General features: G+C 46.2%; 1 protein-coding gene across 2 annotated transcripts; it reads left to right on the top strand.

The window, feature by feature from the left end:
- Positions 1-23683: 23683 nt before the first annotated feature.
- FOXD3 (forkhead box D3) lies at positions 23684-27199 on the top strand. 2 transcript variants are annotated; one of them, XM_043878473.1, is made up of 2 exons: positions 23684-25315; positions 25604-27199. In XM_043878473.1, the coding sequence occupies exons 1-2, from the start codon at positions 25136-25138 to the stop codon at positions 26579-26581; spliced, it is 1158 nt and encodes a 385-aa protein (XP_043734408.1). In that variant the 5' UTR covers positions 23684-25135; the 3' UTR covers positions 26582-27199. The 2 variants fall into 2 exon arrangements, with proteins under 2 accessions (XP_043734408.1, XP_043734407.1); XM_043878472.1 differs by having other exon boundaries at positions 23684-27199.
- The last annotated feature ends 388 nt before the right edge of the window (positions 27200-27587 follow it).

The raw sequence follows: 27587 nt of genomic DNA, 5'->3' as shown, positions 1-27587 counted from the left end.
TGTGGTGTTGAAGACTCTTGAGAGTCCCTTGGACTGTGAGGCAATCAAACCAGTCAATCCTAAAGGAAATTAGTCCTGAATATTCATTGGAAGGACTGATGCTGAAGCTGAAGCTCCAATACTTTGGCCACCTGATGTGAAGAACTGATTCATTTGAAAAGACCCTCACGCTGGGGAAGACTGAAGGCAGGAGGAGAAGGGGAGGACAGAGGATGAGAAGCTTGAATGGCATCGCTGACTCGATTGAAATGAGTCTGAGCAAGCTCCAGAAGATGGTGATGGACAGGGAAGCCTGGCATGCTGCAGTCTATGGGGAATCCACAAAGAGTCGGACTTGACTGAGCAGCTGAACTGAACTGAACGATAGGTTTAAAGTGTAACCAACAAGGATCCATTAGTCATAATGCAAGTTACAGCTATTTCATTCCTTAACAATTTATTCTATGAGATACTTCCTAGCTACAACTTCCTCTGCTCCTGAAGCTAGCAAAAAAAAATATTGTCTTTTCATTTTTCAATCTTTAAAATTCCAGGTCTGAACAAAGCAAGGAAGAAGGAAAAGTTATAACATGAAGGAAAACATGGAAGACAATGTAAAAGAAGGAGGCTGGTTTCACTTGGTTTCATAATTCCTGAAAGAAGAATGTGCTCTTCAATTCTATTACTTCTCTAGAGTCTAGATAGTGTCTAATCAAACTCTTAGTTGCAACTCATTCATGGGCCATGAGATCGATTTTGTTGGTCATAACAAGCATCTTTTTCCCAGAATCCAGAATAGGAAAAAAAAATCATAATACAATACACAGAGTGTGAAATTTATTTTATGAAATGTGTTTTATGTATGTATATCAATCTAGTTATATATATTTATATATGAGGTCATGTATTTTTTTATCATTTTAGGAAATAAACCCTGAATATTCATTGGAAGGACTAATGCTGAAGCTGAAACTTCAGTACTCCAGCCACGTAATGCAAAGAGCCAGAGCCAGCTCATTGGAAAACATACTGGGAAAGATTGAAGGCAAGGAGGAGAAGAGGATGACAGAGGATGAGATGGTTGGATGGCATCATCGACTCAATGGACATGAGTTTAAGCAAACTCCAGGAAATAGGGAAAGACAGTGAAGCCTGGCATGCTGCAGTCCATGGGACGACAAAGAGTCAGACATGACTGCGTGACTGAACAACAACAATAATTTTTTACCATGGCTGTGTGGATCACAATAAACTGTGGAAAATTCTGAAAGAGATGGGAATACCAGATCACCTGATCCACCTCTTGAGAAACCTACATGTAGGTCAGGAAGCAATAGTTGGAACTGGACATGGACCAACAGACTGGTAAATAGGAAAAGGAGTGCGTCAAGGCTGTATATTGTCACCCTGCTTATTTAACTTATATGCAGAGTACATCATGAGAAACACTGGGCTGGAAGAAGCACAAGCTGGAATCAAGATTGCGGGGAGAAATCTCAATAACCTCAGATATGCAGATGACACCACCCTTATGGCAGAAAGTGAAGAGGAACTAAAAAGCCTCTTGATGAAAGTGAAAGAGGAGAGTGAAAAAGTTGGCTTAAAGCTCAACATTCAGAAGACTAAGATCACGGCATCTGGTCCCATCACTTCATGGGAAATAGATGGGGAAACAGGGGAAACAATGTCAGACTATTTTTGGGGGCTCCAAAATCACTGCAGATGGTGATTGCAGCCATGAAATTAAAAGACACTTACTCCTTGGAAGGAAAGTTATGACCAACCTAGACAGCATATTAAAAAGCAGAGACATTACTTTGCCAACAAAGGTCCGTCTAGTCAAGGCTATGCTTTTTCCAGTGGTCATGTATGGATATGAGAGTTGGACTGTGAAGAAAGCTGAGAGCTGAAAAATTGATGCTTTCAAATTGTGGTGCTGGAGAAGACTCTTGAGAGTCCCTTGGACTGCAAGGAGATCCAACCAGTCCATCCTAAAGGAGATCAGTCCTGGGTGTTCATTGGAAGGACTGATGCTGAAGCTGAAACTCCAATACTCTGGCCACCTCATGCGAAGAGTTGACTCATTGGAAAAGACCCTGATGCTGGGAGGGATTGGGGGCAGGAGGAGAAGGGGACGACAGAGTATGAGATTGCTGGATGGTATCATCGACTCGATGGACATGAGTTTGAGTAATCTCCGGGAGTTGGTGATGGACAGGGAGGCCTGGCATGGTGCGATTCATGGGGTCGTAAAGAGTCGGACACGACTAAGCGACCGAACTGACTGACCTGAAAGATAAAAATACTATGAAATCTTCATATGTTGGTGAAGAGTAAGGTCACTTGTAGGTACAGAAATGAGAGGAAAAGCTAAGTTTTATAAAGCAAATAAAGTTCATATTAAAACTTTCCAAAATGGTAATTAGCTTATAGATTTTTGTTTTATTAATCATTTGAGTGAGAAGCATTATGACCAGATGTACTCACTTTTAATTCAGAAAAGTGATGCTGACTTAAAACAAACCTTTTTTAACCTCTCTTTCTCTTAGACATAAAATGTTCTGTTCAGAAATAAAACTAAAGGCATTGAACTTATCTTCAGGTTCAATTTCTAGCTTTAAAGTACCTTAATCACCATAAAGATTTAGCAATCCAAGATTCTTTGTCTCCTCCCAGGGAGAGTGATCCTTCCTTCCTTTATAAAATAACAAGTAAATACCTAGGTCAAGGATTAACCTCATTGTAAAACAAAACAAACAAATGTTCCTACCTTAACAGTTGGTAAATTCAGATTTCCCAACCTCAGGCTTGTTACTTCTGAACTGAAAAATTATTTGTAGTGCCTTGTAAATATTATTTGAAATAGGAGCCCCTATATCAGGAAAGTCATTTCTTAGGATATTAATTCACATCCTTTGAATGTTATTTATTTACATGGCTTTAAAAGCAATTAAGACATTTAGGGAACACATTAAACCACAGATTAATGTACATTTTTCTCTCAGCCAATTTATCATTCAAAGGCTTACCCCTACCCTTTTCCACCCAGGGAGATAAATGTTTCAGAACCACAGAGGCATATTTCCTTTCTGTCTGGTTTCTTAGAATTCATTTAAACATGCTTGTTGAAATTTCCTGTCATGTAATATTTTAGCAAGATTCCCTAAATATATACAGCATGCAGACTGTAAATATTGCATGACAAGATTACTATCAAGTTTTCTTCCTTAGGCAAACAATACCACAGTCAAAATCCCCTACATAAACAATTCCAGTTAGTATGTAAATGAGATTAACATAATAAAAGAGTAAGCATAGCTGTTTTTCTCTAAGTCTTTTAAATAAGTAGGAGTGAATATTCAAAAATGGTAAATGCCTTGGGGGCACCAGGGCTGTCTGTGAGTTATCACCACAGGTCTATAGGAGGACAAGAGGACTGCCCACTTCCAAATTAAAGATCACTTTCTCTCAACAACACCCAAATCAGAGCACAAAGAAAACTGTTTCCTCTTTAAGGTACTGTGTTCAATAATTTTTGAATTCCTAAGAAATCCCAAGGAGTTACAGACTGATAAGACTGCCAGAGACAAATTTCAGGACTTTTTGAAGACTAATTTCTTATTCCTGAAAGATACATACAAAACTGACTCCCTTTAAACAAGTGAAAAATTAAGACTCTAAAAGTAAAGATATCTAAACTAATACACAAGAAATCATTTCCTCATAGAATGATTGACTCTCATAGAAAGATCAGGCCTCATAGTATGATCTCTTGGCCACCGTTTGGTATAAAACACTCTGGGAAAAAAGATCAACATCAGATATTTTTTAATGCCACCGTTTTAGCAGCTCATTATACTAGTGATGGGAGAGAGAGACTGGGTGGACTTCTTCCTCCTGTCTAGCTACTTAAAGGTGCCACTCTAATCAGGTTTCCCTGGAACCAGCTCATTTCATAGGCTAGGACTGCTTAGAGAAACTAGAACCTTGATCTTGCTTTAAACTTCAGGGTTTAACCTCCTTTGTTTTAAAGGAAAATAAACACTGAGATTTTGATTATTTTATAGTTACAATACTGGCTTCCACAAGAATTAGAGGCCTTGATCAGTTTTCTGTTTATCTATATCCATCAGGTTGGGACATAGACTTGGATTACTGTGATATTGAACGGTTTGCCTTGGAAATGAACAGACATTATTCTGTTGTTTTTGAGATTGTATCCAAGCACTGTATTTCAGACACTTTTGTTGACTATGAGGGCTTCTATTCCATTTCTTCCAAGGGATTCTTGCCCACAGTAGTAGATATAATGGTCATCTGAGTTAAATTCACCCATTCCAGTCCATTTTAGTTCGCTGATTCCTAGAATGTCGATGTTCACTCTTGCCATCTCCTGTTTGACCATTTGCAATTTGCCTTGATTCATGGACCTAACATTCCAGGTTCCTATGCAATATAGTTCTTGACAGCATTGGACTTTACTTCCATCACCAGTCCCATCCACAACTGGGCTTTGTTTTCACTTTGGCTCTATCTCTTCATTCTTTCTGGAGTTATTTCTCCACTCTTCTCCAGTAGCATATTAGGCACCTACCGACTTGGAGGGTTCATCTTTCAGTGTCATATCTCTATGCCTTTTCATACTGTTCATGGGGTTCTCAAGGCAAGAACACTGAAGTGGTTTGCTAGTGCACTCTCCACCATGACCAGTCCATATTGGGTCTATGCCTACACAGCATGGCTCGTAGTTTCAATGAGTTAGGCAAGGCTCAGTTTGATTAGTTTTCTCTGATTGTGTTTTTCATTCTGTCTGCCCTCTGAGGGATAAGGGTAAGAAGCTTTTGGAAGTCTCCTGATGGGAGAGACTGACTGAGGGGGAAACTGGGTCTTGCTCTGATGGGCGGGGCCATGCTCAGTAAACCTTTAATCCAATTTTCAGTTGATGGGTGGGGCTGTGTTCCCTCCCTGTTGTTTGACCAAACTGAGGTGGAGGTAATGAAGATAATGGCGACCTCCTTCAAAAGGTCTCCTGCACACTGCCCCACTCAGTGCCCTGACCCTGTAGCAGGTCACTGCCGATCCACACCTCCACTGGAGACTCCTGGACACACAGAGGTAAGTCTGGGTCAGTCTCTTGTGGGGTCACTGCTCCTTTCTCCTGGGTCCTGGTGTGCACAAGGTTTTGTTTGTGGGCTCCAAGAGTCTTTTTCCCCAGTCCTGTGTAATCAAAATCCTGTAATCAAAAGTTCTGTAATCAAATCCTGATAGCCTCCAAAGTCAAATTCCCTGGGGATTCTCGGGTCCCTTTGCCAAATCCCCAGTTTGGGAATCTGAAGTTGAACAGGTCTATGAAGACCTACAAGACGTTCTAGAACTAACACCTAAAAGAGAGGCCCTTTTCATTATAGGGGACTGGAATGCAAAAGTAGGAAGTCAAGAGATACCTGGAGTAACAGGCAAATTTGGCCTTGGAGTACAGAAAGAAGCAGGGCAAAGGCTAACAGAGCTTGGCCAAGAGAACACACTGGTCATAGCAAACACCCTCTTCCAACAACACAAGAGAAGACTCTCCACATGGACGTCACCATATGGTTGATACCAAAATCAGATTGATTATATTCTTCGCAGCTAAAGATGGAAAAGCTCTATATAGTCAGCAAAAGCAAGACTGGGAGCTGACTGTGGCTCAGATCATGACCTCCTTGTCACCAAATTCAGACTTAAATTGAAGAAAGTAGGGAAAACCACTAGACCATTCAGGTATGACCTAAATCATATCCCTTACAATTATACAGTAGAGGTGACAAATAGATTCAAGGGATTAGATCTGATAGAGTGTCTGAAGAACTATAGACAGAGGTTCATGACATTGTATAGGAGGCAGTGATCAAGACCATCCCCATGAAAAAGAAATGCAAAAAGGCAAAATAGTTCTCTGAGGAGGCCTTACAAATAGTTGAGAAAAGAAGAGAAGTGAAAGGCAAAGGAGAAAAGGAAAGATATTCCCATTTGAATGCAGAGTTCCAAAGAATAGCAAGGAGAGATAAAAAAGCCTTCCTCAGTGATCAATACAAAGAAATAGAGGAAAACAATAGAATGGAAATGACTAGAGAACTCTTCAAGAAAATCAGTGATACCAAAGGAACATTTCATGCAAAGATGGGCACAATAAAGGACAGAAATTGTATGGAACTAACAGAAGCAGAAGATATTGAGAAGAGGTGGCAAGAATACACAGAAGAACTATACAAAAAAGATCTTAATGACCTAGATAACCATGATGGTGTGATCACTCACCCAGAGCCAGACATCCTAGAATGCAAGGTCAAATGGGCCTTAGGAAGCATCACTATGAACAAAGCTAGTGGAGGTGATGGAATTCCAGTTGACCTATTTCAAATTCTAAAAGATGATGCTGTGAAAGTGCTGTACTCAATAGACCAGCAAATGTGGAAAACTCAGCAGTGGCTACAGGACTGGAAAAGGTCAGCTTTCATTGCAATCCCAAAGAAAGGCAATGCCAAAGAATGCTCAAACTACCATGCAATTTCACTCATCTCACACGCTAGCAAAGAAATGCTCAAAATTCTCCAAGCCAGGCTTCAATGGTACATGAACTGTGAACTTCTAGATGTTCAAGCTGGTTTTAGAAAAGGCAGAGGAACCAGAGATTAAACTTCTAACATCTGCTGGATCATAGAAAAAGCAAGAGATTTCTAGAAAAACATCTACTTCTGCTTTATTGACTATACCAAAGCCTTTGGCTGTGTGGATCACAACAAACTGTGGGAAATTCTTTAAGAGATGGGAATACCAGACCACCTTACCTGCCCCCTGAGAAATCTGTATACAGGGCAAGAAGCAACAGTTAGAACCAGACATGGAACAATGGCCTTTTTCTAAATTGGGAACAGAGTAAGACAACAAGGCTGTATATTGTCACCCTGCTTATTTAACTTATATGCAGAGTACATCACGTGAAATGCCAGGCTGGATGAAGCAGAAGTTGGTGTCAAGACTGCCAGGAGAAATATCAATAACCTCAGATAGGCAGATGACACTACACTTATGGCAGAGAGCAAAGAAGAACTAAAGAGCCTCTTGATGAAAGTGAAAGAGGAGAGTGTAAAAACTAGCTTAAAACTCAACATTCAGAAAATGAAGATCATGGCATCTGCTCCCATCACTTCATGGCAAATAGATGCGGAAACTATGAAAACTGTGACAGACTTTATTTTCTTGGGCTCCAAAATCACTGCAGATGGTGACTGTAGCCATGAAAGTAAAAGACACTTACTCCTTGGAAGAAAACCTATGACCAACCTAGACAGCATATTAAAAAGCAGAGGCATTACTTTGCCAACAAAAGTCTGTCTAGTCAAAGCTATGGTTTTTCCAGTAGTCATGTATGGATGTGAGAGCTGGACAATACAGAAAGCTGAGCGCTAAAGAATTAATGGTTTTGAACTGTGGTGTTGGAGAAGACTCTTTAGAGTCTCTTGGACTGCAAGGAGATCCAACCAGTCGATCCTAAAGGAAATTAGTCCTGAATATCCATTGGAAGGATTGATGTTGAGGCTGAAACTCCAATACTTTGGCCACCTGATACGAAGAACTGACTCTTTGGAAAAGACCCTGATGCCGGGAAAGATTGAAGGCGGGAGGAGAAGGGGACAACAGAGGATGAGATGGTTGGATGGCTTCGCTAACTTGATGGACATGAGTTTGAGTAAGCCTCGGGAGTTGGTGAGGGACAGGGAAGCCTGGCATGCTGTAGTCCATGGGGTCGCAAAGTCAGACACAACTGAGAGACTGAACTGAACTGAACTGATATCCACCAGGTAGATAAATGAACTCACTAGTTTAATACTGAGAGTTTGGTGAATGGTTTTTCTTTAGCAGTGTTCCTTTCACCCCTGCATACTGGTTAAAACCTCTGATGGCTCAGCTGGTGAAGAATCCGCCTGTAATGCAGGAGACCGCCTACAATGCAAAAGACCCAGGTTTGATCCCTGGGCCTGGGTCAGGAAGATCCCTGGAGAAGGAAATGGCAACTCACTCCAGTATTTTTGCCTGGGAAATCCCATAGACAGAGGAACCTGGTGAGCTACAGTGCATGAACTCCCAAGAGTTGGACATGACTTAGTGACTAAATCATCAGCACCACCACTGGTTAAAACACAGACGTTGGAATCATATAGGCTTGAGTTGACACCAGTTGTATGGTCTTGAACTAGTTCCTTAATCTAATCTCTCCACTAGAAAATGGGATTATTAATCAGTACCTGCTACATAGGGCTATTATAAGGATTAAGACAATTCATACATATAAACGGTAGTTTAAATAAGACTGAGAATCAGGAAGCAACCTATGCAGAAGGAAGAAGAAGAAGGAGAAAGGGGCAGGGAGAATAAAGAGTGCAAAAGGGAAAAGGAAAGGAATAGGAGAGAGGGTGAGTGCCAGGAAAAGTTTGGTAAAGGGAGGGTAAAGGGGGGGAGAGAGGGAGCCATAATTATAATAATCATGTCTTTGTAAAGTACATCCGAGGTACTCAGAAAACCCTAACCCTAACAAAAGTCACCAAACCTGCTTGAATCCTAGTATCCACGACATTTTTATTTCTTTAATGATATTTTTAATTGGAGTATAGTTGCTTTACAAAGTTTTATTAGATCACTTCATGGGAAATTGATGGGGAAACAGGGGAAACAGTGTCAGACTTTATTGGGGGGGGGTTCCAAAATCACTGCAGATGGTGATTGCAGCCATGAAATTAAAAGACGCTTACTCCTTGGAAGGAAAGTTATGATCCACCTAGACAGCATATTAAAAAGCAGAGACATTACTTTGCCAACAAAGGTCCGTCTAGTCAAGGCTATGCTTTTTCCAGTGGTCATGTATGGATGTGAGAGTCGGACTGTGAGGAAAGCTGAGAGCTGAAAAATTGATGCTTTTGAACTGTGGTGTTGGAGAAGACTCTTGAGAGTCCCTTGGACTGCAAGGAGATCCAACCAGTCCATCCTAAGGGAGATCAGTCCTGGGTGTTCATTGGAAGGACTGATGCTGAAGCTGAAACTCCAATACTCTGGCCACCTCATGCGAAGAGTTGACTCATTGGAAAAGACCCTGATGCTGGGAGGGATTGGGGGCAGGAGGAGAAGGGCACGACAGAGGATGAGATGGCTGGATGGCATCACCGACTCGAGCAACATGAGTTTGAGTAATCTCCGGGAGTTGGTGATGGACAGGGAGGCCTGGCGTGCTGCGATTCATGGGGTCGTAAAGAGTCGGAAACGACTGAGCGACTGAACTGAACTGAACTGAACAGTATAGTAAAGTCAATCAGCTATATGTGTACATGTATCCCCTCTTTGTTGGATTTCCTTCCCACTTAGGTGACCTCAGAACACTGAGTGGAGCTCCCTGAGGTGCACAGTAGGCTCTCACTAGTTGTCTCTTTCACACGTGGTACCAAATAGTATATTGTGCCAGTTGCAATCTCCTAATTCATCCCACCGTTATCTATTACTTTTCTCCAGCCTTCACCTGAGCGATTAGCCCAAAAACAAAACCAACCAACCAAACAGAAAACCACACAGCCATGCTAATTGGGTTTCACTTTAAATCTTTGGAAACAACTAGCAACTGGTGTAAAAATACAGAAAATTTGTTTTTCTGGCCTTAATTAATTCAGTTTCTCAATTACAGAATGAAAATATAAGTACTTCCCATCGTTTTCTTAGGTCAAACTCAAGGGCAAAAGATGACAACTGCAAGTATCACACAGACATAATGTCAAGTAGAAAAAGAGGAACCTTTCCCCCCCTTGGAGATCTTTTTGTCAGCAAAGAAAACCTTTCCTAGAAGCCCCTGAACAATTTCCCCTTCTTTCTCACTAAACAGAATGGTATTACTTTACCACATCTTCATTAGTCTTTGGTAAGGTGGATAAAACCATCCTAGCTGGAGGAAGTCAATCAAGTTTCACCCCACTGGAATGGGGTTCATCTCTTTCAATATATATGGCCAGGAGGATGACAGGAGATACCTGGAGAATTATATTAGCAAAAGAGAATTAGATTGTCAGAAACATCACTAGATTGGTCTAAGAGGGATATAAACAGTACAAAATGAAAAGAGGTCTTTTGATCCCCCAACGTTCTACAAGCAGCAAGCAGGTTAAGAAAATTACTTCAGCTGCAAGCTTGTTGCTATCCTTCATGAGAAAGGAAGGGTAACTTGGAGAATGGAAATAAGAACCCAGAAGGTAGAGCCAGTAGCCACTAAGAATTATTTTCAACACTGAGCTCTAACCAAGGAAGTGTCAACCTGTGCATAACTGAACATAAGAATTGCTCAAGACCAGTGACTCTTGTGTGACTCTCTATTCTGCCTTTTTTAATAAGAGTCTGTATAGCAGTTATCTTATGCCTAGCCTACCATTATATGTTGAGTGTACAAGAAGGAAAATAATTTGACTCTTTAGTTCACAAGTCTTCAGAGCAAGAGGAACTGTACTCAAGGAGCCCTACTTTTTATGGAACTTCATCTGAGAAGTTTTGTCTACACTTGATTTATATGAGAAGATTCTGAACTCTGAGGAGATGCTGTAATGGAATGAGACTTTCAGGGACTTTGGAGAGAAAAAAGTACACTGACTGTACATATAGGAACAATGGGAACCAGGGAGCAGAGAGTGGATTGCAGTAACTAGCATCCGAGATGGTCCTCAAAGATCGCCATATTCTGGTATTCACATCCTTATACAGTGCATTCCTATATTGTATCAGCATTGTTCTGTGTGGCCAATAGACTCTGCAGAAGATACAGCATGTGATGAGACTAGATCATAAAAGACATTGTGGTTTCTGCTTTTCTTTTTATCTTAGGGGACCCAGCTACCATGAAATAAGGACATTTAAGCAGTCCTATGGAGAGGTTTCCATGGCAAGGAACTGAGGCCTTCTGCAAACAGTTATGTGAGTATGTTCCAGTCAAGTCTTCTTATGAATTCAGCCCCAGTCAACAGCTCATTTGCAGACTCAAGGGAGATACAGAGTAAGAATAGCCAAGCTACGTCCTTGGGGATGCCTGATCCATAGAAACTATGAGAAAATAAGTATCTAATATTTTAAATTTCTAAATTTGGGGATAACATAGAGATATATAACAATTTAAGTTACTGTCACTAAAAGTTCTATAATATTTTTTCCCTAAAGACAGCCTGTTCAGAGAGACTCTCAAAACCAGTTATTGAAAAAGTATTAGGGGGACAATCCTGGTGGTCCAGGGGTTAAGACTTCAGCTCCCAATGCAAGGGGCTGGTTTGGTCTCTGATTGGGGAAACAACATCCCACATGCCAAATGGCAAAGACAAAAACAAACAAAAAAAAGTATTAGAGTCCCTCTTAAAAAAAAAAAAATAGAACAAAATGGTTGACACATATCTTCATCCCAGAAAAGAGCAAAATATCAAACTCTACAGTAACAATTAGGCAGTAAAGTGCTCTGTTCTTTGTGCATCATCTTCCATAATTAACATAATTAATATTAAAATTATAGAGGCATTTAATCAATATGCCCACACTGAAAGGTTTAATTCAGTTGTGGGTGGCAGTGAGAAAGCCATTAGGAATGAGGAAGAGAAAGAACAGGCAGATGAAAAGAAAGATGCTATTAAAGGGTAGTGCAGTGTAGTGGTTAAGAGCCAAACTGCCTTCAAATCCTGACTGAGTAACCATGACCTTCCTCATTTGTAAAATGGGAATAATTATAGTCCCTTCCTCAAGAGATTGTATGAAGATTAAATATAAAGTACACAAGAGAGCACCCAGAACATACTATGTACTTAATAAAATCACTTACATCATCCTGGAGATGTGGATGGAATGGGAATGGATAGATGTATTTTGAGTTACAAAGAAGATTCAGTCACAGTCTTACTTACTTGGCAGGTTATGTTACTTTAATTTCCCTTCAGAAAACCTCAGGAGAGTGCAAAGAGAAGCCCTAATCTAACTGGGAGGCAATTAAAACTATAGTTCAGTTCAGTCGCTCAGTCGTGTCTGACTCTTTGCGACCCCATGAACCGCAGAACGCCAGGCCTCCCTGTCCATCACCAACTCCCAGAGTTTTCCCAAACTTATGTCCATTGAGTCGGTGATGCCATCTAACCATCTCATCCTCTGTCATCCCCTTCTCCTCCTGCCTTCAATCTTTCCCAACATCAGGGTCTTCTCAACATCGGGGTCTTTTCAAATGAGTCAGCTCTTCACATCAGGTGGCCAAAATATTGGAGTTTCAGCTTCAATATCAGTCCTTCCAATGTAGTGGCACCTGTTTGCTTTAAGCACTTTTTATCCATCAGTAGAAAAGCAGATTGAATAGGTTTTTAGTATTGAAATTTACATCTACAATGTATGTAGTGACCCGAAAAATTTATTATACAAACTAGGACACTTCTAGATTGGTTCAAGATGAGAGTAGAAAGATATGTGCTCATCTTCTCCTGTGAGAGCATCAAAATTGCAACTAGCTGTTGAACAACCATCAACAGGAGGACACTGGGACCCACCAAAAAAAGACACCCCACATCCAAGGACAAAGAAGAAGCTACAACAAGACAGTGGAAGGGGCACAATCATGATAAAAAATCAAATCCCATACCCACCAGGTGGGTGACCCACAAACTGGAGAACAATACCAAAGAAGTTCTTGCACAGTTGTGAAGGCTCTGAGAATCACATCAGGCTTCCCCAGCTGGTGATCCAGCAAAGGGACTAGGAATCCCCAGGGAATCTGACTTTGAAGGTCAGCAGGATTTGATTACCAGACTTCCACAGGTCTGGGGAAAACAGAGACTCCGCTATTGGAGTGTACAAATAGACTGGGACACTTCTGAGAATAAAATAAGCTCTAGATATAATTATATGTGAAAAGTAGGCTTAAACTGAAACTGTTGCAGACAAGGAGTAATGAACAGTTTGGTCATTGTGACTGTGGAACAAGTTCATAGAGGCAACATGCATGTTTTAATGAAATCAAACAAAAGTTTGCCAACTGTGCACAGAATAAAGACATGGTATCTACTTTAATAATTGCTTTGCCAGAATTTGAATAATTCCTATCAGAGATGGCCAAACCCTTATAATAATACAATAATTACACATAATAAAAATACATCTCTTTGACTAAAAAAAAAAAAAAAAAAAAAACATCTCAGAAACACCTGCCCTTGTTGACACCTGTTATCCTCTCAAAAGTCCCTCTTCCTACCTTAGCAGACATTTCTCCAAAGAAGACATGCAGATGGCCAACAAATATATGAAAAGATGCTCAACATCACTCATTATTAGAGAAATGTAAATCAAAACTACAATGAAGCATCATCTCACACCAGTCAGAATGGCCATCATCCAAAATCTACAAAAAATAAATGCTGGAGAGGATGCAGAGAAAAGGAACACTCTTGTACTGTTAGTGGGAATGTAAATACACTACGGAGAACAGACACTATAGAGAACACTAAGGTTCTCTAAAAAACTAAAAATAGAACTACCATATGACCCAGCAATCCCACTACTGTGCATATAACCTGAGAAAATCATAATTCAAAAAGACACATGAGGCTTCCATGGTGGTCCAGAGGTTAAGAATCTGCCTTGCAATGCAGGGGCCACTGATTCCATTCCTGGTCCAGGAAGATCCCGCGTGAGGGAGGCAACTAAGCCCATGCACCACTACTAAGTCCATGGGCCACAACTACTGAAGCCCATGCACCATACAGCTCGTGCTCTGTAACACGAGCTTGTCTGCAACAAGAGAAACCACTGCAATGAAAGAAGCCCACATACTGCAACTAGAGACTAGCCTCTCTTCTCCACAACTAGAGAGAGCCCTCTCACAGCAACGAAGACTCAGTGCCAGCCAAAAATAAAAATATTTTTAAAAAGACACATGTACCCCAGTGTTCATTACAGCACTATTTACAACAGTCAGGACAAGGAAACAACCTGATTCGAGTTGTTTTATCAAAGAAACCAACACAATATTGTAAAGCAATTATCCTCCAATTAAATAAAAAAGTCCCTCTTCCTTGCTTCCCATGATGGTACTTGCTTCCAGTTATGCTCTGTTTCTTTTCTCACTTTCTTTTATGTGTTCTTCTTCCTTCTTCCCTCTCTGATAGTCCCTTGGCCTTTTTCTCATTGGACCCACTCCCATTCTCTAAGCTTACAAACTCTCACTACCTGAACTATCACGTTTAAATACTGATGATTCCTAAGTATTTGTAGTCCCAATTTCTCTTAAGATCTAGACCTGCACTACCCAATATGACAGCCATTAGCTACTTATTGCCCTGGAGCACCTGAAATGTGACTAGTTCAAATTAAGATGGGTATAAAGATAAAATACACACTGTACTTCAAAGACTTCATCAGGAAAAAAATGAATAGAAAATATCTCAGTAATTTTTTATATACACTGTATGCTTAAACGACCATATTTTCAGATATCTTGGGGTAAATGAAGTTTATCATTGAAGTTGACTTACCTGTTTCTATTTACTTTTTTTTATTTTTATTTACTTTTTTTTTTTTTAATTTTTTTATTAGTTGGAGGCTAATTACTTCACAACATTTCAGTGGGTTTTGTCATACATTGATATGAATCAGCCATAGATTTACACTTATTCCCAATCCCGATCCCCCCTCCCATCTCCCTCTCCACCCGATTCCTCTGGGTCTTCCCAGTGCACCAGGCCCAAGCACTTGTCTCATGCATCCCACCTGGGCTGGTGATCTGTTTCACCATAGATAGTATACATGCTGTTCTTTTGAAATATCCCACCCTCACATTCTCCCACAGAGTTCAAAAGTCTGTTCTGTATTTCTGTGTCTCTTTTTCTGTTTTGCATATAGGGTTATCGTTACCATCTTTCTAAATTCCATATATATGTGTTAGTATGCTGTAATGTTCTTTATCTTTCTGGCTTACTTCACTCTGTATAAGGGGCTCCAGTTTCATCCATCTCATTAGGACTGGTTCAAATGAATTCTTTTTGACGGCTGAGTAAAATTCCATGGTGTATATGTACCACAGCTTCCTTATCCATTCATCTGCTGATGGGCATCTAGGTTGCTTCCATGTCCTGGCTATTATAAACAGTGCTGCGATGAACATTTGGGTGCACGTGTCTCTTTCAGATCTGGTTTCCTCAGTGTGTATGCCCAGAAGTGGGATTGCTGGGTCATATGGCAGTTCTATTTCCAGTTTTTTAAGGAATCTCCACACTGTTTTCCATAGTGGCTGTACTAGTTTGCATTCCCACCAACAGTGTAAGAGGGTTCCCTTTTCTCCACAGCCTCTCCAGCATTTATTGCTTGTAGACTTTTGGATAGCAGCCATCCTGACTGGTGTGTAATGGTACCTCATTGTGGTTTTGATTTGCATTTCTCTAATAATGAGTGATGTTGAGCACCTTTTCATGTGTTTGTTAGCCATCTGTATGTCTTCTTTGGAGAAATGTCTGTTTAGTTCTCTGGCCCATTTTTTGATTGGGTCATTTATTTTTCTGGAATTGAGCTGCAGGAGTTGCTTGTATATTTTTGAGATTAATCCTTTGTCTGTTTCTTCATTTGCTATTATTTTCTCCCAATCTGACGGCTGTCTTTTCACCTTACTTATAGTTTCTTTTGTAGTGCAAAAGCTTTTAAGTTTCATTAGATCCCATTTGTTTAGTTTTGCTTTTATTTCCAATATTCTGGGAGGTGGGTCATAGAGGATCTTGCTTATTTTTATTTACTTTTTAAAAAGTAACTATTAGACATGCCTAACAGATAAAAGTACATACATAATTCACATTTGTAGCTCACATTATATTTCCATTAGACAGCAGTGCTCTAGAGCCTTATTTGCTACTAATTATTTCAACTCTGAAATTCCACCAGCACCTCAAATTTAGTATGTGCAACAACAGAACTCATCAACTTCTGTGTTCAGTCCATTCTCTATCTCAATAATAGAGTGATACTGCTAAACCACATATCCAGTCACACTACTTCCCTGCTCAAAATTCTACAATAGTCACTTTTCAAGATTAAAAGAAATAATAATCTAAGCCTCTCAATCTCTACCTTCAAGGGTTTACAATGTCTCCTCTCTCACTTTTTACAACTAGACTGAAAACTCTAAGAAAGATGGGACTATGCTATGAGTCTCAACCAGAAAACAGAAAAAGGTATCACAAAAACACAATTCATTGAAAAAAAATTGTTTTCCAGTGATTCTTAAAACTATGTGTCAAAACTGGTTCAAAGTGTTCTGGGTAGTCTTAATCCTTACAATAATCCCAAAAAAGAAGGTACTATTATCCCCATTTTACAGGTAAACTATTTCCTTATTTACAGGAAATAAGGCACAAAGAAGTGTAAGGGATATGCTCAAGGTCACACAACTGGTATATAATGGAGTTCATGGTATGTCCTGGAAAGGAGTATAGTCTCATGGGCCTATTGCATGGAGTATAAATGAAACTAGAAGATAGGTTGGAGCCAGGTCACAACATACCTGAAATGCTTTCCTAAACAGTTTGGATTTTCCTCTATAAAAAATGAGGTTTTTGATCCGGGATGTGATTGGCATGCTCTGACTGATATTTAAGGAGGTAAGTTGGTCATGTGGATGAGGAGCAAGAGACTAGAGTGTTCCTCCATCTGCATTCTTCCTCCAGACACCCAAGTTTTCTGTGTGAGAGTTACTGTGAACTCCTCCTCTGTTATCAGACACCTAGTTTTATCAATTTTACCTTCAAAATCTTTCTTCAATTCACCCCCTCTTCTCCAGTCCCACTGCACTAAAGTCACATCTTTATCACCTCTTACTGAGACAATGGAAATAGCCTCTTTACTACCTCAGGTCTTATTCCTTTAGCTTATTCTTCACTTGGACCCAAAACATTGTTGCAAAATTTTACTTTTACTGGAAGGACTGATGCTGAAGCTGAAGCTTCAATACTTTGGCCACCTGAAGCAAAGAACTGACTCACTGGAAAAGACACCGATGCTTGGAAAGATTGAACTCAAGAGAAGGGGACAGAGGATGAGATGGTTGGATGGCATCACCAACTGGATGGACATGAGTCTGAGCAAGCTTCAGGAGTTGGTGATGGACAGGGAAGCCTGGTGTGTTGCAGTCCATGGGGTCACAAAAGAGTCGGAGGACTGACCTACTGAACTGAACTGCCAACCATAAAGTTAAAAGCCTTCAGTGGCTCTTTATCAGTTTTAGGCTCTTTAACACAATATTCAGGAATCTTTATGATTTCACTCTTGTCTGCTTCCACTGTATCAACTCCAACTACATGCCCCCTCTTGTTTCAGTCCAATTAAACTGTAAGCTCCTCCTCTTGTCTGACGTAAGTCTGTGTTCTCTGCCTAGAACAAGGTTCCTCCCTTCATCCACCTAACAGCAGTTACTCATCATTCAAGACAGCTAAGGCTTTATTTCCTTTGGGAAATCTTCCTCCACATACCTCTTTTCCTGGCAGAGTTAGGTGTGTCTACTCTGAAATACCCTAACGTTTTATGATAAATATTTATACAATTAATTATATCCCATTTTAACTACAAACTTTCTTCAATAAGTCACCCATCAGTGACGCTGTGTCTTACTGATTCAATTACTGAACCAATATTTATTGAATGTTGCCGGCCGGTTCCCCACCCCTCCCCCAGCCCCCCAGAGAATGCTTGGTTAGAATATCCTCTCCTCCTGAATTCCAGGGCTCTCCTGGTGGCTCAGACGGCAGAGTCTGCCGGCAGTGCGGGAGACTTGGGTTTGATCCGAGTCAGGAAGGTCCCCTGGAGAAGGAAATAGCAACCCACTCCAGTATTCTTGCCTGGAAAAATCCCATGGGTTGAGGAGCCTGTCAGGCTACATACAGTCCATAGGGTCACAGAATCAGACACGACTGAGCGACTTCACTTTTTTTCCCTCCCTGAATTCAGCTGTATGACTTTCATCCTTCTCCTACACGTTGCAGAGAGTCCTACAAAAAGAGGCAGACAGAAATAACTGCTTTGGACCCAAAGCTAAGAAAGTCATTTCTTTAAAAGCACTAGGAGAAGAATTACAAATTTAAAAGGGTATCCCAGGTCTTGCCACATCTGTATGTATACTTTTAACATGTGACTTTTGCTTTTGTGTGTGTGTGTAAATTGAGTCTGCCCTTCTGAGAGAAAAAGTATGTATTATGGCGGTGTCTCTATATGTTATCCAAATGGGTCCTTTCCTTGGGATGTGACTGAGCCAGTGGCATGGTCTTCTGGAGATTTTTGACCAACAAGACTAGGCTGCAACTGACAAGCCGGTTTAAACTTAAGTATCCTGTTGCCCTGTGTTCAGGAGTAAGGAGGAGAGGGGATTTCTGCCTGAATACAAAAATCATTACCTTTCTGAAGGGCGGAGTTGTAAAAGGTCTTCCAGGTCATCTGGGTGCTCTGGGTCATGCATAAGTAGGAAATGGACCCAATACTTCCCGCAGAGAATTCTCCCCAGGGGCTGAATCCTCCTCCACACTCCCCTCCCCCACCCAAGGCGGACCGTCTACTCAGCGTGTGTGCAGGCACGGTGGCCACTACTTCTACGACCAGCCCTCTCAACCTTCCCTCTCCCAGCCAAGCTCCGGAGATGTCAAAGATTCTTAAGCTGGCGTTTTCCAACTTGCCCCTGAAGCTAGGCGGGCGGGCCCAAGCTGCGATGTAGAGAATTCGATGTCCCAGCGACCTCCTCTGAGGAGCGGATCGAGTTAAATATAACCGCGCGAATGGAATAGCGCTAAAAATAAGGCAACAGCTGGCCGGTCCATAGCCCGGTCCCGGGAAGGGCGGGGGCCTGAGTGGTCTTGTGCAGGAAGGCCGCTCCGGGCGCCGGGACGAGGAGGCAGCCGCGTCCGCGGGGCCTGGGACGGAAGGCCAGCGGGATGGCGCGAGCTGCCAGGTGCACCTCCGCCCGCTGCGGGTCCCAGGGACTGGAGTCAGGGCCGCTCGGTGGCCCGAGGGGGATCTTTTGAAAGACTCAGAACCCTGGGAGAACTTGCCTGGACGCGACAAGGCAGAAGGGCTGAGAGCAGAACTCCTGCTCGCCCCGCCGCCAGAGGGAGCTGAGGGCAAGCCGGGGAAGCCGAACCCTCGAGAAGGCCGCGGCGTAGCCGGGTCTCCGAGAGCGGGGGACGTGCGGCAGTGGCCGCGCGTGCACACTCAAGGCTCCTGCGGCGACTGGTGCTCGGCCTTAGCGCCCCACAAGCCCCTCCCGGCGCGCGCCCCTCGGCCCTGCGCACCCTCCCGCGTCAGCGCCCCAACTATGAAGCCCACAATTGAAACGTTCCCCAAACGGGCTATTTATTTGCTCCCAATAAATCGATCTCCAGTGATTAAGAAATCGATGTGGCCTGGGTGGGCGACGTCGCTCTCGGGGAGGGAAAGGCGCCTCTACCCTGAGCTCGCGGGGAGGCCGAGGGCGGGTGCAGGCCTGGGAGAGGCGTGTCCCGAGGGGGCCACACCCGAGGACCCGCCACCTGGGCGCGCGGGCCCCGCCAGGCCGCGTTCCCTCGGGCGGCGAGGGGCGCGCGCCCGCCGCCCGCGCTCCTCGGCCCCTCTCGCCTTCTCTCTTGCGCGCGGGGGAGGCCGTGGCCGGCAGGCACCGCCGAACAGCTCCGAGGCTTTTGTTGCTCCACGGCGGGCTGAATGGGGGTTTTGTAAAGCGGGACAGATAAAAATGAGCAGCATCATATTGTTTGACAGAATGATCCCATATGATGAAGTGTCGGCTCCGAAGGGGGTGAAAATGGTGAATTCCTAAAAACCCAGCCTTCGGCTCCTCCGAGAGCTGCCGGTAGCCTGGAGCGACCCGCGGACAGCCGGGCCCCGCCGCATCGCACCAAACCGTGTCGGGAAGACTCGAGCTTTCAATGCCAAGTCATTTTTAAGCCCCGATCCTGCCCAGGACCTTTCTCCTCGCGGATGAAAAGAACAATTTTCGAGAGAAAGGCTCGTTTTGATTAAATCTGACATGCTGCTGATAACTCCATGCTAATGTGAAATAATTAACATAATAGCCATAATTAAAAGCACGCTAACAATGCCATAAATTTATCACACAATTTTACTAGCTTTCTGCCCCTAACTGCTCTCTCATCGTTAATTAAACGTGTTGCCTTTTACAGAATGGATGTTTATACATTTCCAATATAAATAAATTCGAAGCCATCCTCTCTCCCTCTCTCTCTCTCTCTCTTCCTCTCCCTTTGGTCTCTCGCCGTTGGAAGGCACTTCTTCGCATGGGCCCTGAGTGGCGGACACCTTAAAAATAAATGAAGTTTTGAGATGCAAACCCAAACATGAACATTAAATTAATCCCCCCCCAACCCCGCCCGCCAAAGAGATCTGGAGAGGTATACAAGGGTGGTGGGAAATAAGTTGAAAATCCCACCCTCTTGGAAACAGAAATAACTTAGGTGGGGTGGGGGCCCGGGGTGCCCTTTCAGCCCTTCCCACCTCCCTCGGTGGCGGTCATCCAGGCAGAGGCTGATAATAGTTTAATATATCGGTGAAGACTGTCAATAATGAGCTGACTTTGTTTTTTGGGGGTTGGGGAGAAGGGTATATTCCAGATGGACTCCACCCACATTTAGTTTCCCCTGCATTAAAGGAAGGGTGGCTGCTCTCTGTGGGGGTCGCGCCCCGGCTGCGCGACCTGGTCCTTTCTCCCCGTATAATAAGAAAAGTGCACCCGCGCCTGGGCGTAACGATTCTATCTCACCTCCGGTCAACGATTTATTCAACCACGGGCATAGTTTCTGACTTAAAGGGCGAGGAAGAGGGCACCTGCTTTCTCCCGCGCCTGGCGAGGTGGGCCATTCCAGCCTTCCGAACACGCTCACCGTGCCCCTCCTGTGTTGACCACTTAAGAACCCAAATTGAGTTGTAATTAATTTCCCCTTCTTCGTCATAAATTGTTCCATCCTCTTGTCTCCCCCATCCCCATCTCACCCCCCAGAACACACACACTAAATCTCCCCTCCCCCGAGACGTCTCAATTTCCTCCCTATCGATCCGAACTCCACTTTTCTTGTTTCTTGTTGTTAGAACCTCGGTCCCCTCCACCACCACTACCAATCCCCGCCCCCAACGGACCCTGTCCTGGTGGTTTCTGCAGCTGGGTGCCATGGATTCTGCCCACCCCAGGAGAAACGGAGGGAGCCTCATTACATTCTCTTTTGGCTGAAACGTTCCATACATTTGAACAGGTGAGACAGCTGGCTGCCATCTTCTTTAAATCCCTCCTGGGAAGTTCGCTTGTTGTGACCCAAATAATCACTCTCATTCATAGTAATTGTTTGTGCCTGTGTTTTTCATTCTCCCTCTTACTACCTCCCCAGTAACCGAGATTCAGAAGACGTTTTATCCACATTTCTCCCCCACCCCCATATTTCCGTTCCCTCGATCACATCTTTCTCCCCCCCACCCCCCAACAAGCGTGTCGCTGTCGCTCAGTATCTGTCTCGCTTCTCCCATCTCTGTTCCAAAGTTGGCGGTAACTGACGACCTGTGGACTTTTAGCCGCTAACTGGGATCATGCGGCAAACAGGATTTACTAAGCCCGGAATCTAGTTGGCCTAGGACAGGACCCTGCACCGTGTCCGGCTCGCGCCCTTCCGCCCTGGCGCTGTCCCGCAGTGATGGCAGCGGGAACCTTCCTGCCTCCCACCTGGACTGCCGCTTAGCCTCCTTCCCGCCACGGCAGGTTGCGCGGCGCTACTGTCCGCCCAGAAGAAGGAAAAGGGCGACGGGCTCCCCAGCCTAGAGCTGTTGGGAGAAATCCGCCGCCTCCGCTGGAAATCGATATTAAGCCGTTGGGCCGGCACCGGCGCAGGACGTCGGGGGTTCAGCCAGTAGGTCCCGCACGTCTCATCATTTAGCTAATCGAGTCGAAAAGTTTCTGTAAGGGCCAGACCCGGCATCAGATGGTAACACTGATTGAACAAGAGATTAACACAATAGATCTCTAACCGAGGGGAAGCGTTGCTTTTCACGCTACGTGCCGTAATTAATGGTATGAATCAATTAATTTGACTTTTATTGTGTCGAAAGAAAAAAGCGCAACAAATGGAACTGGCGGCTGGGAGTTGTTCACCCCCACCCCTTTCCCCAGGGAGGTCCCAAAGAGACACGGGGGAATGGACGGATGGGGCCAGGTCTTGGCCGAGGGAGGCTCAGAGGCAGTAAACAGCGGCGCCGAGGGAGTGCTGAGAGCCAGCCCTGGCGGGCCGAGGAATTGAAATTAGGCTCATTTGGAAGATGCTTCAAGAAGACTGCGGAGGGCATCCCCTGGAGCCGCTACCCTTCCGCGCGTACACACACACGTGCAACGCGTCCACGCGGGCCCAGTCTCCTAGGCTGCGGTGGGGCTCCTGCCGGCCCGCGCCTGCTTCTGGGGCTGGACAACCGAAGCTGAGCAAAAGGAATTTGTGGATTCCGTTTCTTTTACGTGCCCCTCCGACGTTCTTTTTGTAATTATTGGGTTACTGAGACAGTTTCACCCGGGACCTCCGCTGCCGAGGGACAGCGGGCAGCCAGTTCGCCGCTGCAGTCGGTTTTGCGGGAAGCTGTCTAAAAGGTATTGTAAACGGTTCGGAGCCTGCGGGGCACAAAGCGGTGCAGCTGCGGGAATGAACTCAGATGTATTTTAGGGTCAAGTGCAACCGGGGTATCATTTAGATACAGAAAAATCGTGGAGTTTCCTGGGCGTCTCAAGATGGAGGAACTGCCCCGGCTTCAACCAGAAACATCCTGCGAAGTGGGGGATCCAATGTGCTTGTGTTTTATCCGGGAAATTATCTAATGAAAATTGAAGTCAATCTGTGTGTCGCACTGCCTATGAGTGAAGCAAGTTTAGGTATGTGTCCAGGCTAAGGAATGAGAGAGGTGGTAGGTGAGAGAGACACAGACAGGGAATCATAAGTACTACTGTCCTCCAGGAAATACATCCAGTTTCTTAGTGTCTTCTGTAAATACTGAATGTCACTATTTCTTCTCAGACTATCTCCCCTTGTGCTCCTTCCTCTGGTAAGGCCTGCACTCCCTTCTCAGGCCTCAGTGGCCAGACTGGGCTTGGGTTCCAGGAGCCCTTAACACCCGGCAGGCACTCGCGGCTCGCAAGGAGGCTGCCTAAAAATGCAGGAGGAAAAAAGCAGCGCATCGCGGCTTCACCAGGTCAGGAGCACTATTCCGAAGTGCGCGGTCCACGCACCCCAGCAATGTCACGCATCCGGGGTCGGTTTGCGCCCCCCACCCTCCATCCCAGTTAAATGCCGACAGTCTTTCCTACCATCACTGACTTTCCTTGCCAGAGAAACTCGGTGTGCACTGGCCATATCCTCGCCTCCTCCTCCACCTCCTCTGTTGCCGGTCTCTGAGGAACTAAAATCTTGGAGGGTTTGTCTATACCCTAAGAGGAAAGAATCCACGTTAGTTAGCCGCAAGGAGAGTCCAGGTCGTCAACAAGCCCGCTCCCAGGAGGCTGGGCCCAGAAGCCTGAGAAGTCACACCGCCCGCTCCCCCTGAGGTCAGCCATCCCAAACCGGGCGCGGCGTCTAACCTAGAGGCCCGAAGCCTCTTCCCGTCCCCACTCGACTTACCCAGGCCGCTGCCAATGCCGGCTCCTTCCCCAGCGCCTCATTTCCGACTTTTTCACATGCTAAGTCGTTTAACAACTCCGAGCAGCTAGTTGCGGCTTTATTTATAGGTTCTCTGTTATTTTACGTCCTTTTTATTTCTCTCTGCAACTATTCTGATAGATTAATCAATAGCCATTTTCTGACCTTCGGAAACCCCAACTGATGCTGCTGTGGCCGAGCGGGGGGTGGGGGGCAATATATTATTACACACACATACATATAAACACGCCCACATCGAGCCAGGAAACCGAAGACAGGACCCTGTGGTTTGACTTTAGCGGGAGGAGGAGCGCCTCCCCTCAGCAGGTGTCTCCGCCGACTAAGCACAGAGGCAGGAGGGGCTCTTAAGTCTAATTAGCAAGACAGAGCCGGGGCGCTGCCCTTAATCTTTAGAGCTAAAAAGAATTTAAAAAAAAAAAAAAACCACAAGACCGAGACTACTAAGTTTTTCTTTAAAAAAAATTTTAAAAAGGTATGTGAATCTTGTCCTACATTCTATGCCTAGGGAGCTTTGGCAAAGGGCGGGTGGCAAGCGGGGGTTGGTGGGGGGGGAGGGAGAGGGGGCGGGGAGGTCGGGGAAGCAGAGCCGCGGGTCCGGCGGGCGCTCCCGGGCCCACACCCTCCCTCGCTCACACGCACCCACCCTCACTCACACCCACAGGCTCCCTCGACCCCCTCGCCGGGATCCAGCCCAGGGCGGGGTCCCAGGGCGGTCCCAGGCGCCCTTGGGCCCCGCGGGATGCCGGAGCACGGTGCGGCGCGGAGTTGCGCGTCCCTTGTCCCTTTGTTGACAATTCTCTCGACCAACTTGAGTTTGGCCGGCTCCGCGGCGGCCCTGACGTCACGCACGGTCACGTGGCCCCGCCTCCCGTTGGATCTTTAAGTAGAAAGTAATCTATCAGGCCAGTCCTTAAAACGGGACTTTCGACTGCGGGGGCTTCGGCGTCCCTGACACCCCCCTCCCTCCCCCGGTTGCCCCTGCCCGCGCCCTCCCGAGCTGCTCGGCGCCCCGCGTCCCGCGCCCGCCTGCACCGCTCCTGCTCCCCACGCCCGGGCCGGAGGCAGAGGAAGGCAGGCGAAGTGAGGGGGTGCGGCGTGGAGAAGCTGTCGGGCCCGGGCCGGGTCCGGGGCCGCGGCCGGGATCAGCAGCGAGCGCCTAGTACCAAGCGCCAGGGACAGCTGGAGTTTGCGGAGCGCTGCCACGGGGGGCGGACGGCACAGCCCGAGTCGTGCGATGCCCGGCCGCCGATTGTGAGCCAAGCCGGGAGGGCCCCGGACCACCTACGCCCCCCTCCCCTCTCCTAATCCCCTGTCTTTCGGGGGCGCCCCAAACCCCTTTCCTGAGGTTGGCGGCAGCCCCTGAAGACGCCCATCGCGCGCCGCTCCTTCCCCGCCGCCGCCACCAACCCCGAGGAGGGATGACCCTCTCCGGTGGCGGCAGCGCCAGCGACATGTCCGGCCAGACGGTGCTGACGGCCGAGGACGTGGACATCGATGTGGTGGGCGAGGGCGACGACGCGCTGGAAGAGAAGGACAGCGATGGGGGCTGCGACAGTCCCGCGGGGCCGCCCGAGCTGCGCCTGGACGAGGCGGACGAGGTGACGCCGGTGGCACCCCACCACGGGCAGCCTCAGCCGCCGCACCAGCAGCCCCTGGCACTGCCCAAAGAGGTGGCTGGAGCCGGGGCCGGGCCAGGGGGCGAGGCGGGAGCATCCGAGGCCGACGGCTGCAAGAGCGGCGCTGGCGGCGAGGAGGGTGGCGGGAGCGGTGGCGGGCCCGGCTCCGGCAGCGGTGCGGCGGGCGGCCTGGCCCCGAGCAAGCCCAAGAACAGCCTGGTGAAGCCGCCCTATTCGTACATCGCGCTCATCACCATGGCTATCTTGCAGAGCCCGCAGAAGAAGCTGACTCTGAGCGGCATCTGCGAATTCATCAGCAACCGCTTCCCTTACTATCGGGAGAAGTTCCCCGCCTGGCAGAACAGCATCCGCCACAACCTCTCGCTCAACGACTGCTTCGTCAAGATACCCCGTGAACCGGGCAACCCGGGCAAGGGCAACTACTGGACCCTGGACCCTCAGTCCGAGGACATGTTCGACAACGGCAGCTTCCTGCGGCGCCGGAAACGCTTCAAGCGCCACCAGCAGGAGCACCTGCGTGAGCAGACGGCGCTCATGATGCAGAGCTTCGGCGCATACAGCCTGGCGGCGGCGGCCGGCGCCGCGGGGCCCTACGGCCGCCCCTACGGCCTGCACCCTGCGGCCGCGGCCGGTGCTTACTCGCACCCGGCGGCCGCGGCAGCTGCGGCGGCGGCGGCGGCTCTCCAGTACCCGTACGCGCTGCCGCCCGTGGCCCCCGTGCTGCCGCCCGCCGTGCCGCTGCTGCCCTCGGGTGAGCTGGGCCGCAAAGCGGCCGCCTTCGGCTCTCAGCTCGGCCCGGGCCTGCAGTTGCAGCTCAATAGCTTGGGAGCCGCCGCGGCCGCCGCAGGCACGGCGGGCGCCGCGGGCACCACGGCGTCGCTCATAAAGTCCGAGCCGAGCGCGCGACCGTCGTTCAGCATCGAGAATATCATCGGAGGGGGCCCCGCGGCGCCCGGGGGCTCGGCCGCGGGCGCTGGGGGCGCTGGGGTAACTGGGGGCACCGCGGGTAGCGGAGGCGGTGGCGCCGCGCAGTCCTTCCTGCGGCCGCCCGGGACCGTGCAGTCGGCAGCGCTCATGGCCACGCACCAGCCTCTTTCACTGAGTCGGACGACGGCCACCATCGCGCCGATTCTGAGCGTGCCGCTTTCTGGACAGTTTCTGCAGCCTGCAGCCTCGGCTGCCGCTGCTGCCGCCGCCGCTGCTCAAGCCAAGTGGCCCGCTCAATAGGGACGCGCCGGTGGCCGGGATGCGGGGCCTGGCGGCGGCCTGGAGTCTCGGCTGCAATTTGCAAGCTGCGCGCCCCGCCCCGCTCTTGGCCCCCCTGCCCAATCCTGGACTCTGCCTCTCTTCCATTTCCTCCCCCCCGACCCCTCAACACCGACCTTCGGCGGCCTCCACCCAGTCCTGCACACCTAGGCTGGCGGAGCAAACTCTCACCGCGCGCCCGCGGGGAATGTCTTTCCGTACAGGTAAAACCGAAAACCGATTTTTCCAAAACTGTACCCGGACGGCGCCTGCTCTCAATACCTGGGGGATGAGAGGGAAATTCTTTGTACATATTTGTATAAAAATTATTGACTTTCCTTTTGGGGTTTTTATTTTTTTAAGAAAAAAATTCAGTAGATTTAGAGCTCTGAACTTTCATTTTTTCTGAAGGTTCACTCTCCGCAGTTTTATGTGAGAAAAAATGTATAGAGACGTTGGGAGATTTTAAATATAAAATTTTCAGAAGACGAAAGTCATTCTATATAAAAGTCTGTTTATATATAATGAATATATATGGTATTCTAAATGTTATTCCATCGTGTTGTACACAACTTTGTAAATAAAATTTTTAAAGGCTCAGCTTAATGTTTCATTTAGATGTCTAAAGTAAATGACAAGATTTTAAAATAATATTTGCATTTTATTCTTCCGAGATGAGTTTCAAGGAATGACCTTTTCAAACTTTGCTAATTCATAATTTGAGTGTAAGAAAATTTTAATTGGAAAAAGTATGCCTAATTTAAATTGTACTAATATTTTCTTTTAGTTTTCACATAACATGGGTGTGTGGGTGGTGACTTTCTCCCTATCAATACATTACTTCTAAATGACTAGATATTTCTGAAGATAAAGTAAGCTGCCATTTTAAAAACCAACCTAATTCTAAACTTCAGCACAATTTTAATTATTTTTAAACATCAGACTTCATCTTTCACAATGGAAACTTTCCAAATGAGAGTTCTTAATC

Source organism: Cervus elaphus, chromosome 20, assembly GCF_910594005.1.
Source record: "Cervus elaphus chromosome 20, mCerEla1.1, whole genome shotgun sequence".
Taxonomy (NCBI): domain Eukaryota; kingdom Metazoa; phylum Chordata; class Mammalia; order Artiodactyla; family Cervidae; genus Cervus; species Cervus elaphus.
This window is presented reverse-complemented; position numbering and strand designations above follow the sequence as displayed.